The sequence below is a fragment of the Bos mutus genome, chromosome 28 (assembly GCF_027580195.1).
Source record: "Bos mutus isolate GX-2022 chromosome 28, NWIPB_WYAK_1.1, whole genome shotgun sequence".
Taxonomy (NCBI): Eukaryota; Metazoa; Chordata; class Mammalia; order Artiodactyla; family Bovidae; genus Bos; species Bos mutus.
The window spans coordinates 18,896,256-18,908,918 of NC_091644.1; the positions used below are offsets into that span (position 1 = coordinate 18,896,256).

The following is a 12,663-nucleotide window of genomic DNA, read 5'->3' on the forward strand; positions in this document are numbered from 1 at the left end:
CAGGCAAGAATACTGGAGTGGGTTGCCATTTCCTTCTCAAGGGGATCTTCGCAACCCAGGAATCAAACGTGGGTCTCCTGCATTGCAGGCAGATTCTTTACCAACTGAGCCATGAGGGAAGCCCATATAAATTCATATCCACATGCAAAAGAATGTAGTTGGACAATACTCCAAGTAGATCATGGGCCTAAATGTTAGAGTTAACTATAAGACTCTTAGAAGAAAACATGATTAAATCTTCACGACCTTGGTTAAGCAAAGATTTTTAGATACAACATTAAAAGTATAAACAACAAAAAAAAAATAGGTAAGTCGGACTTCATCAAAATTAAAAACATTCATGCTTTGAAAGACACCATCAAGTGAGTGAAAAAACAACTCATAGAATAGGAGAATATATTTGCAAATCACATTCCTGAAAAGGGTCTAGACTCTGAAGTAGATAAAGAACTATCATAAATCAATCATAAAAAGACAAATAACCCAATTCAAAAATGGGCAAAGGACTCAAATAGACATTTCTCCAAAGAAGACACACTGCTGCTGCTAAGTCGCTTCAGTCGTGTCCGACTCTGTGCGACCCCATAGACGGCAGCCCACCAGGCTCCCCCGTCCCTGGGATTCTCCAGGCAAGAACACTGGAGTGGGTTGCCATTTCCTCCTCCAATGCATGAAAGTGAAAAGTGAAAGTGAAGTCGCTAGGTCGTGTCGGACTCCCAGAGACCCCATGGACTTGCAGCCCACCAGGCTCCTCCATCCATGGGATTTTCCAGGCCAGAGTACTGGAGTGGGGAAGAAGACACGCAAGTGACCAATAAACAAATGAAAAGATGCTCAACATCATTAGCCGTTGGAGAAATGCAAATTGAAACCACAATGAGACAACACTTCATACACACAAGAGTGGCTACAGTCAGAAAGTCAGATAATAACAAGGATGTGGAGAAACTGGAACCTCGCATGCTGCTAGTGGGAATGTAAAATGGGGCACATAGGAAAATGGTTCCTAAAGAGTTACTATAGACCCATCAATTCCACTCCTACATGTAGATCCAAGACATATGAAAACATATGCTCACACACAAAAAATTTGTATGCAAATGCTCATAGCAGCATTATTCACAATAGCCAGAAAGTGAAAACAACCAAAACATCCATCAAATGATAAATAGATAAACAAATGTGGTATGTCCACACAACAGAATATTATTCAGCCATAGAAGGCAGGCAGTTTTGATACATTCTACAACTTGGACGAACCTTGGAAATATGTGGAATGATACTACAGATACAAAAAGTCATACCTTGTATGATTCAGTTAAAAGAAAAATCCACAGAGCCAGAAAGTAGATTGGTATCCGGGGAAATGAGCAGTGACGGCTAATAGGTACATGGTTTTTCTGAGGAAGTGATGAAAATGTTCTAAAATTTATGGTGGTGATGGCTGCACAATTCTGTGAATACACTAAAACCCACTGAATTATATACTTTAAATGGGTGCATTGTATGGTATGTGAATTATATTTCAACAAAGTTGTTAACAATAAACCATACAGATGGTTTCTGAAAATTGCAACTTAATGTCTCTCGGGAAAAACTGTGATTAAAACACATTTCAAGTGCGAAGTTTCAGTTGGAGAGGACAGCTGTCATCAGAAGTTGCGAATGTCAATGTCATCACTGCTCTTTCACGGACTGCCCCTCACCAGCATGTCTTGGACATTAGCTACTTTACACACCAGATGAAAACTGCTAAGTGCACATTTCATCATTAGGAGCCTAAGGATCCCTAGAAATTTCAAAGTCCTCTCTTTGATTTTATAGATGAGGAAGCGAACCTAGAAAGGTGTGTAAACTCTACTGCCAAGAGTCACGCAGCAAGCCTACACTAAAGTTGGGATTGGAACCAGTATCCCCTATCACCCCTTTGTCTTCCTACAGATTTTCTACGGGGTTCCACGCTCTTTAAGCTGGTCTTCTGAACACAGGCAAAACTGAACTCCACAGCCTGGATATCTGACCTTGGCTGTGGGCAGGAGCTAGAAGGGGGTCAGGAGGCTGTAAATTCTAAGAGAGAAAGGGGAACATCGTGGGGAGGAGATAGGCCTGGGTTTCAAGAAGAGGGCTTAAGCCCCAGTTCCTGTAAGAGCAGGGGACACAGCAGGGGGCATAAACTCGGAAGAATGAGCCATCCAGTGGTGTCACACGTGGTCTGGGGCCTGTGGCTATTTTTTCCTGTTACTGATGCGGTTGGGGGGTGAACTCAAAAGAACGGTGCCCCACTTAACGAGCTATCTCCACCTCAGACCACTATGATGTTGCCCCCACTCCCAGAAGTTGGTCTGTGAGTCACTCAACCCATGGAAACCTCAGGTAAAGACAGAAGTTGGAGAAGACCCCGGGCCCCTGGTCCCACCCACATCTCTCTCCCCAACGGGGTCACACAGCTGTCCACCCATCCACGCTATGGGTACTATTCCAGACCAGAGCGTGGAGGCTGGAAACCAGCGAGGCCACTGGTTCTCACAGACTGAGGAGCAGGAGATGCTGTCCTGGAACATGTGTTTGGAGTCCAGAACCTGGCCCTGGGGCTGGGCTGCAGGTGTGGGCAGGAAGTGGGCAAAGAGGTCTGAACAAGAATTTATTTTCTCCCCACTGCCCTGGGAGGAAGGAATGGTCACATGCTTTAATACTCACAGAGGGCCAGGCGCTGGTCTGAGCGCTTCACACATAGTAACCCTTCAAATCTTCATAACCCATGGGGTCTACACTAAGAGTAGCCCCATTTTGAGATGAGGAAACTGAGGCACAGAGAGGCTAAAGACGCTGACCAGGCCACACAGCTACTGGGCAACCGAGCTGGCCCAAGCACAGGCAGCCTGGTTCCCAAGCTCCTACTCTATACTGCCTCTTACAGCTCACACATGCGATGCTGCGGGGAGAAGCAGGGAAACTGTTCCTGCTGGCCTGTCATCAACTCCAGAGTTGAATCTCAAAGCTCTCAGACCCCTGTGTTCTTGCTCCACCCGCGGAACCTCACCTGTTTGCCCCGGGTTCCCATGCCCCAGGCAGCGCTGCATGGCAGATGAGCCTCAGGCCCTCACCGCTTGTTTCCTGAGGGCTGTGAGCAAGCCGGATGGGGAGGTGAGGACAGGGTGGGTGCCGGTGGGCGGTGGCGGGAGGTGGGGGGGTGAGAGCACAAGGGACCCGTGACTAGAGCTGGTGGGGGCGGGGCAGGAAGCAGACGTGATGTGAGCTGTGGCCTGGGTGATGAGCTGTGTGGTGAGCCTGTGTGGGGGGCTGCGCCACCATTTCAGGAGCTGTCCGTGGGGAGAGGTGTCTGCATAGGAGCATCTCAGCATGGACTCCAGGTAGGGAGGAAGCAGGGAGCCAGGGAGGCTGGGAGCCCCTGGGTGGGGACAGAGGGGCATAAAAGCCTGTCTGGGGAAGAGCCTGATGGAGCAGGAAGTGCTGTGTCCCTTAAGACAAGAGGCCAGTGTCTAGACTGTGCTCTACTACTGACTCTCTGGTCTGCTTCACGCCCTCCCAGGGCTTCAGTTTTCTGTTATACAAAATGAAGAGGTTAGAGTACATCGTCTTTAAGGCCCCTTCAAATTAAAACTAAAAAGAGTCCAGAAACAGGCTCCCTGGGAGATAATATGATGGGGTCAGGGTGGAAATGAGTAATAATTTTTTGGCCACATCATGCAACATGTGGGATTTTAGCTCCCCGACCAGGGATCGAACTTGCACCCCCTGCAGTGGAAGCACAGAGCTTTATCTGCCAAACCACCGGGAAGGTCCCCAGAGTCAGTTTTTTAAAGTTATGAACCATGCTGGCTCCCTAAGTGAGATGATCTAAGGGCATTCCAAAGACTTCCCTTCTCCTGTTTACCTCCCTGGGGCCTGCTGTGTTGCCTGGAATTTTGCCACTCCTTTGGGGAAGGCATGGGAGGCTCCAAGCTAGAATGCAGGGTAGGTTCCTGCCCTCCATGATCCCCTGGGCCTCCAACAAGCTGCTGTCCCTGGTAGGTGCGAGAGGGGAGCGGTCTCTGAGGAGCTGTTTGGACAGGGATAGAGTGGAGATTCCAGTTCATAAGCAGCCCCAGTGAGGCTCCTGAGCCACTTCCAATTGAGGAAGAACCTTTTAGCTAGTGTTTAGTGACAGGCAGCTCACAGATATGAGCAGAATTCCGCAGAGCCGGGCAGGGAAGGCCAAAGAGGAGACGAGCATCAGGAGGAGAGCAAGCCTCCTGGAGGAGAATGGCTCCTCCCCACACTGGATCTAGGGACACAGGTGCTTGGGCAGCTTTTATCCTAGAATTCAGGCTGATGTTCTTCCATGAGCTCAGAGAGAGGCCCCTAAGGCACAATGGGGAGGAAGATGGTGATGCGCAACCTCATTTCTTCCCCAGTACTGCTAAGAGCTTAAAGGGGGAGGGGGTGGAGTGAGAGAGGTGGAGTGGGTAAAGAAAGCATGGCTTGTTCTTGAATCCAAAATGATCCCTCTCCAGAATCCAGGCTACCCTAGGGTTCCCAAATTCCTCCTCAAATCTTGTCCAACTACTCTCTGCCCCCTCCTCTGCATGCAGAACCCCTCTCCACCAACAGTAGCTGTGGTCCTGGGGACAAAACCATCCATCTGGATTCCTATTCGAAATCCTAGTAAGGTCTCCGCCTGGCTGTGTGACCTTGGGCAAGTCCCTTCCCCTGTCTGGGTCCAGCCATACAATGCAGGGGGTGGACCAGATTTGTAAAGGCCATACCAGCTCTGACGTCCAGTGACTTGAGAGATGTATCTCCATCCCTCTCCACCGCATATGTCCTGATAACCTACAGTTGGAGGAAGGGTTGGCCACCCTCCACACCCCTGCCCACAGCTTCTGGGAGACCAAATGCCCCCTGTCTCCACAGCTCCATGGCTGCCCGAGTGCTCCTCCTTGGCATCCTCCTGCTTCTGCCCACACCTGCCCCTGCCCCCTGCTACACAGCCGCGCGCTCTGAGTGCCAGCGCGCCCTCAAGTTTGTGCCGGGCTCCTGGCTGGCAGGGGAGGGCGTGGATGTGACCAGCCTCCAGCGCTCAGGCTCGTTCCCAGTGGACACACAGCGTTTCCTGCGGCCCGACGGCACTTGCACCCTCTGCCGCAATGCCCTGCAGAAGGATGTCCTCCAGCGCCTGCCCCTGGCAATCACCGACTGGCGTGCCCACGGAGCGGGCTGCAAGCGCAGGGTGGTCAAGCTAGAGGGCCGCTCCACCGAGGATGTGGCTGGGGAGGCGGCCAACAGGATCCGCAACGACTGGCAGGTGGGGCTGGACGTGTCTCCCAAGCCAAATGCTAATGTCCGTGTGACAGTGGCGGGCTCCCACTCCCAGGATGCCAACTTCGCTGCCCAGAAGACTCACCAGGACAACTACCGCTTCAGCATGGACTTAGTGGAGTGTCGCTTTTACAGGTGAGCACTGGGGGTGGAGGGGACTTGAGAAAAGAAACGGGAAACTCAGGGTGATCTGGGAGTCCTGGAAGGGTAAGGTGGGGACCGGAGGCTGCTTCCACCAGGAGGAGATGCCCAACCCCCTCTTTCTTGGGCATTGCCAGCTTCCAGTGGGCAGGAGACCCAGCTCAGTCCCTCTTCCCTGGGGCTGTTTCATCCACTCAAGCACTCTTCATTTCTGCCTTCTCAGGCTCTGTGCTGGGAATTATGACTGCAGGTTGAACAAAAGTAGACACGCCCCAAGTCCTCAGGGACTTTGTCACCCTGAGAAATGCATGTCTCCATGGGACCTAGAGTCACCGACCCTGATTTCTCTCACGGAAGGCCATGTTTCCCACACAGTGAGACAGGGCACCTCCTGACTGCATGGCCCAGTCCATGCAGGGACCAGGACCCAGTCCAAGAGACAGACAGACAAAGCCCACAGGACTAGGCTCCAAAGCCAGAAGGTTACCAACAGTAGGGTATCATTGCTTTTAAAATTAGAAAATTGAGAGAAAAAACAAACTTTTTTGAGTAAGAAAAACCTATACAAACTATCTACGTTACCAAGGGGCAATGGGCAGAGTGGGTTTTCCTGCTGGATGGGTGATTCAGAGCTTGGGCTTTGCAGCCACGTCACCTGGGTTCAAGCCCTAGCTCTGACATTTAATACGACCTTGGGCAATCTCAAGGGGGTTACTGAAAGGGGCCCGCCACTGGGCTCACCTGCTTTTTTCTCACCTCTCAGTTTTCACCTGGTGCACACTCCCCCAGTACACCCTGAGTTCAAGAGGGCCCTCAAGACACTGCCCCCCCACTTCAACACCTCCACCAAGCCCGACTACCACAGGCTCATCTCCAGCTACGGAACCCACTTCATCCGGTCCATGGAGCTGGGCGGCCGCATCTCGGCCCTCACTGCCCTGCGCACCTGCGAGCTGGCCCTGGAGGGGCTCACAGCCAGCGAGGTCGAGGACTGCCTGGCTGTCGAGGCTGAGGTCAGCATAAGCGACAGGGCCAGTGCCTCGCCATCGTTCAAGGCATGTGAGGAGAAGAAGAAGAACCACAAGGTGGGGACCTCCTTCCACCAGGCCTACCGGGAGCGCCATTCCAATGTCGATGGTGGCCACCACTCAACCATGCATGACCTGCTCTTCGGGAGCCAGGCTGGGCCCGAGCAGTTCTCAGCCTGGGTGGCCTCACTGCAGGACAGCCCTGGCCTGGTGGACTACACGCTGGAGCCTCTGCACATGCTTGTGGAGAGCCAGGACCCGCGGCGGGAGGCCCTCAGGCAGGCCGTGAGCAAGTACGTGACTGACAGGGCACGCTGGAGGGACTGCAACCGCCCGTGCCCCCCGGGGCAACACAAGAACCCGAAGAACCCATGCCAGTGCATGTGTCCTGGTTCAGCAGCCACCACCCAGGACTGCTGTCCCCGGCAGAGGGGACTGGCCCACCTGGAGGTCATGAACTTCAAGGCATCAGGTCTGTGGGGAGACTGGATCACTGCCACGGACGCCTATCTGAAGGTCTTCTTCGCCGGCCAGGAGCAGAGGACCGCCACAGTATGGAACAATAACAACCCCAGGTGGATGACGCGGCTGGACTTCGGGGATGTGCTCCTGGCCACCGGGGGCCCCCTGAGGGTGCAGGTCTGGGATGCAGACTTTGGCTGGGACGATGACCTTCTTGGCACTTGTGACCGCACCCCAAAGTCTGGCTCACATGAGGTGTCATGCCCCATGAGCCACGGTCTCCTGAAATTCTCCTACCAGGTCAAATGCTTGCCTCACCTGACGGGGGAGAGGTGCCTGCAGTATGCCCCCCAAGGGCTTCTGGGGAATCCTCCAGGAAACCGGAGTGGGCCAGTGTGGTGAGAGAAGTGGGTCCTGAGAGGACCTCTGTGCCAAACTGGAAAGGTCCCGTTCAGGAACCCAGAGGGCCTATATCTCCATATCTCCATTAGACAGACAGAAAACTGAGACTTCTTTTTTTCTTCCAATGAGGTGGCTGGATTTACAGGCCAGCCCTCAGCCCTGTCCAAACTGCCTTAGCTCTTCAATATTCTCGAGCCCAGGAACGGAGGTGGAGCTGGGTCAGGCCCTGCAGCCAGTGCTTCACTGCCCTACAGGTCAGGGACAGGGCAGAAAGCCCGGACGCTGTGCCCGCCAGGCTGCCTGGTGTCACTTACACCATTCCCTCGCAGCCCCGCTTCTAGCGTGGTGAATTCTTCATCATATTAGACCTAACCTCTTTGGCCCCAGCTGCTCCGGTTACTCTGTTTTCTTGGCCCACCAAGCTTTGCCTCTCAGCCAAAATCCAGGACTGTCTTGACTTGTCTCATTGTGTACACAGTCTGACCAATAAATGTGATGTGATGATGACCATGATGGTGGTGGTGGTGGTAGCAGAGGAGACGACAGAGCCCAGCCATAGCCTCGGAGATGGACTCCGACCTTAGCAACCCGACCCAACAGAACAGGTGGTTGACCCCAGGGGCAGGCAAGTAATATAAATTAACTGTTTTCCCAATTCTGTTGAAAATGGGGAGGACTCAAAATATCTCAGTCTCCTCATAACTCTCTGATTCAAGAAAGAGCAGCATAAACAGGAATAAACACGAGTGGATGTTCAGCTCTGAGTGGGGAGATAAGAGGGAATGGTGAAGTCTGGGATGAGCTGAAGGGCATGTCTTATCCAGGGTCGGGGCAGGGGAGGGGCATCTCTGCGACAACCAAAGGTTCCCAGGCAGGAATATGAGCCCGGAGCTTTTCCTAATTCCTTAAAGTAACTAGAAATCCCAGCTTGACTCCTGCTGCTGCTGCTGCTAAGTTGCTTCAGTCGTCTCCGACTCTGTGCAACCCCATAGAGAGCAGCCCATCAGGCTCTGCCGTCCCTGGGATTCTCCAGGTAAGAACACTGGAGTGGGTTGCCATTTCCTTCTCCAATGCATGAAAGTGAAAAGTGAAAGTGAAGTCGCTCAGTCGTGTCCGACTCTTGGCGACCCCATGGACTGCAGCCCACCAGGCTCTTCCGTGCATGGGATTTTCCAGGCAAGAGTACTGGAGTGGGGTGCCATTGCCTTCTCCGAGCTTGACTCCTAACTGTTGGCAGTTCACTTCACTTTGTAAAAATAAACCAACATAGGCAAGCGCAGTACAAGCCAGAGGACATGTACGCAGGTCATGATTGTTCCAGAGCAATCATTTGAAAATTCTAATTTCAGAACCTGGCTGACTTAACAGGTCTCTGCATCCTACAATTCTAGGGGAGAGGCAGTGGTTTCAAGGGCTCCTGGCCTTGGCATGAAGGACCCTTCAGAGCCTCAGGCTGTGATGTAACACGACCTGGTCTTAGTTTCATGTGCCTGGAACACAGGCCCCAGAACACAGGCCCGTGCAGTGGGCAGCCTCCTAGACCTGGTAGGATTTGGCTGTGCAGGGCCACTGTTGGTGAGGCTCAGAGTTGCTGGCACAGGCCTCCTGGATCTCTTTGAAACTCCCTACAAATTAAGCCCTTTGAGGTCTGTGGACCCATAGGCTCAAAAGCCCAGCAGTGACATTACACTGACCCTGAGTCCCCAAGTGGGGCAGGGGGATTGGCAAGCTCTAGAAGCCTGGTTGAAACTGCTGTTCTTACACCTTTCCCTTCACAACCACACACACACACACACACACACACACACAAGAGCACAAGAGAAATCATGCAGCTTCACTCTGGCTGCTGTAGTTGTTGAAAATAACATGGCTATGGGCCGTACCCTTGAGGAGAGTGGGGCCAGGGCAGGCCTGGCTCCAGAAACAGCTCTGTCCAGAGACTGGAAGTCTTGGTCTAGGCCCCACATGGTCAGGGACCTCCAGAAAGTTCCCCTGAGCCTTGGTTTCCCCAAAAGGATGATCTGTGTTTTACTCCCTTCCCAGGACTGTTTGGAAGGGGGTCATGAGCCTTCCTAGAAGGTCAGTGCTATAGAAGCAATCCTGGGAGGTCATCTGATTAACCCTCCTGGTTTTGCATTTAAGGAAACAGAGGCTCAGAAGAAGCGACTGGGCCAGGACTGCAGAGGTCAGTGGCTGAGCCCGGGCTCTGTGAGTCGTGGGCACTCCACTTGGAGAACAGCTCTGCAGAGACCAGCAGGACTCGGACAGGAGGACCCACAGGGAAAGGGGTGGTGTTACCAAGGAAAAAGAATGGCTGATGCTGTTGAGGGGCAGCCAAGGAGCCCTCAGCTCCAATGCAACACTTTCATTGACATTCCACTGACACTTTGTCACACTTGGGGCCCCTCGCTTGTTCAGGAAATTCCTTGCTGTGCCTGATGTCTTCCATCCGCCCTCCACTTCTCATCTTCACCCTGCTCCATCCTGCTCTGGCCCGGAGGCTGGCCGATCTGAGCCTGTGGGCAGGAGATGGGAGGGCAGGAGGGAGATCTCAGAGACAAATGAGGTGGCCTTGGGCTCGCTGTCCCTGTGTCACCACTCCTCTTCAATGTCTCTGCATGTCTCTTTCTGTGTTCCAGACATTGCTCCCTCCCTTCATCCCTTCAGACCTAGGGACGGTGACTGCTCCACCACTACCAATCCTGAGTTATCACACTGTCCCTTCCGCTTCTCAACAGCCCCCTACACCTTTGTCAAGAGGCCATTTATAAATACAAATGCACATGCTTAGTTGCTCAGTCGTGTCCAACTCTGTGACCCCATGGACTATAGCCCACCAGGCTCCTCTGTCCACGAGATTCTCCAGGCAAGAATACTGGAGTGGGTTGCCATGCCCTCCTCCAGGGGATCTTTCCAACCCAGGGATAGAACCCTTGTCTCACATGCTCCTGCATTGGCAGGCGGGTTCTTTTACCACTAGGGATACCTGGGAAGCCCCCTTTATAAACCCTCCTCAAGTTATAATTTGAATATGCCCAGACTATGGTCTAAATGTTTATGTCTCCCCACGAATCATGCATTGAAATAGCAATTGTCAGGGTGATGGTATTAGAAGGTGGGGCCTTTGGAGGCAATTAGTCATGAGGGTGGAGCCCTCTTAACGTAGGTTGCTGCTGCTGCTAAGTCGCTTCAGTCGTGTCCAACTCTGTGACCCCATAGACAGCAGCCCACCAGGCTTCCCCGTCCCTGGGATTCTCCAGGCAAGAATACTGGAGTGGGTTGCCATTTCCTCCTCCAATGCATGAAAGTGAAAAGTGAAAGTGAAGTCGCTCAGTCGTGTCCGACTCTAGCAACCCCATGGACTGCAGCCTACCAGGCTCTTCTGTCCATGGGATTTTCTAGGCAAGAGTACTGGAGTGGGGTGCCGTTGCCTTCTCCCTTAATGTAGGTTACTGCTCTTATAAAAGAGACCCCAGAAAGATCCCTGGCTGCTTCCCCTGTGTGAGGACACAGTGAGAAAATACCTTCTATGAACCAGAAAGCAAGCCCACTGAATCTGCTAGCACCTTGGACTTCCAGAACTGTGAAAAATAAATTTCTGTTGTTTATAAGCCACCTGCTTGTGGTATTTCGTTATAGCAGCCAGAACAGACTAGGACAGCTTCCTATAGGGGCACTGATAACATACTAGTGAGTCTGGTAGGAAGAGGGACCACTTTGCCCCAGAAGCTGAAAATGCCGTATTCTTTCTTCTCCAACCTCCCCTGCAACTAGGAGAAGATGTGTGACTGGTTTACCAGTTAGATGCAACCAGCTCTGTTTGGGATTCCTACAGAAGCTGATGCTGAAACCAGCAATTATGTGGGCAGTGACCCCAGGGAGCCCAGTAGAGAAGAGGGGTAGTAGGCCAGGGGAGGGAGGGTGGCCATAAAAGAGGCATGATCCAGCAAGTTACCACGTGGGCAACCAGAGCCAACGAAGAGTTATCCCAGCTGGGAGGGAGGGAGATGGGCTTCCATACATCACCTCCCACCCATCATTGGTTAGGGCTGAATTATTTCCCTACTTATTTCATCCAGACTTGGCTTCTATTCCTGGCAACTAAAAACCCTGGTGATGACACCATTCCATTTTCTCCCTTGCTGCTTCAACACACCACCCCCTTTCCCAACCCTCCTCCCACTCCACCCTGGTAGGACCTTGTCCTTAGAGTCACACTCAACTGCTCCCAGTACTCCCCTCCCCAGGGCATGGAGCAGGGACTATTCACAGATTCCAGCATTCACCCATGGTTACCGAGCACTTTCTGTCAACCGGGTCCTGGGGTCAGTGAACAAGCCATGTGGAGCATCTGCCTTCTCATGGGCTGTGTCTGATGGGGAGATGATGTGAGCGTGGAAGAGATTCATGGAGCAGGGTGGCACTCTGCTGGTGGCACTGCCCCTGCCACCTGGGCCCAAGTGATCTCTTCCACGACTCGGGGCTTGGGTTGACAACAGCCGAGGTTTTGTTTTCTAAGCAGTTACCACAGCACCCTCATCTCCCTGCAGACACGCTTCGTGGTCTCTGAGGTGTGGCCCCAGGTGGTGCGGCGACCGTGTCAGTGTCTCTGACATGTGTGAGCAGGGGAGGATCTGCTGGAGAGCAGCCATGTGGGGGTGGAGAGAGCCCGAGGGGAGACACAGGGGCCCCTTGCAGCTTTGAGAAGCTGTGAATCCTCTCTACAGTGATCCTTCCCCCACATCTGTCACCAGAGTCAGCCAACTCAGCCTCCTAACAAGCGCCCCCTTCTGCTCACAATCACAGCCTCTCCAACCCAGGCCATCCACATCTCTTGCTTGGACAAGTCTTCCTGTGGCCTTCTCACTGATCTCCAGGCTCCTGTCCACCCCTCACTGTCCCTCCACCCCACAGCCACAGTGGTGCCCACACCCTGCCGGATCCCCTGGGCCCTACTGCAGGCTGGCCCTGCCTCTCTGCCTGAGGGCTCCAGGGGAAGGCCAGAAGTGCTGGGGAATCATGCCATGCCCCACTCAGCCCAGAACAGCCCTCAACCATTGCCTGATGGGAGGTGGTATATAAATACCCCAGCTCTCTCCATCTCAGGGCTGGAGCAGAGGTGGGGATAACTCCAAGGGACATACTCAAATTCAGTGACTCCTAGAGTTTCCCAACAGAGTTAAGCTCCAGTATCCACAATGGTGACCTGCTTGACCACACAAGCTCTCTTGGCTGTCTCCCTTCCCTGGCTCAATTCTCCACTCCACTATGGGGTATTTTCTGGGATCACTTCCTACACAAACAATTCATT

The 12,663-nt window shown here is 52.9% G+C and overlaps 1 protein-coding gene across 1 annotated transcript; it reads left to right on the forward strand.

The window, feature by feature from the left end:
• Positions 1 to 3,251: 3,251 nt before the first annotated feature.
• Positions 3,252 to 10,920, forward strand: PRF1 (perforin 1). Its single transcript, XM_005904235.3, has 3 exons — positions 3,252 to 3,371; positions 4,915 to 5,454; positions 6,224 to 10,920. Exons 1-3 carry the CDS (start codon positions 3,361 to 3,363, stop codon positions 7,350 to 7,352), a joined length of 1,680 nt encoding a protein of 559 aa, XP_005904297.3. The 5' UTR covers positions 3,252 to 3,360; the 3' UTR covers positions 7,353 to 10,920.
• The last annotated feature ends 1,743 nt before the right edge of the window (positions 10,921 to 12,663 follow it).

Bases quoted from the DNA above. Each gene is read 5' to 3' on its own strand.
- PRF1 (XM_005904235.3), top strand. The intron at 5,455-6,223 runs GTGAGCACTGGG...CTCACCTCTCAG, and splicing joins GTGGAGTGTCGCTTTTACAG to TTTTCACCTGGTGCACACTC.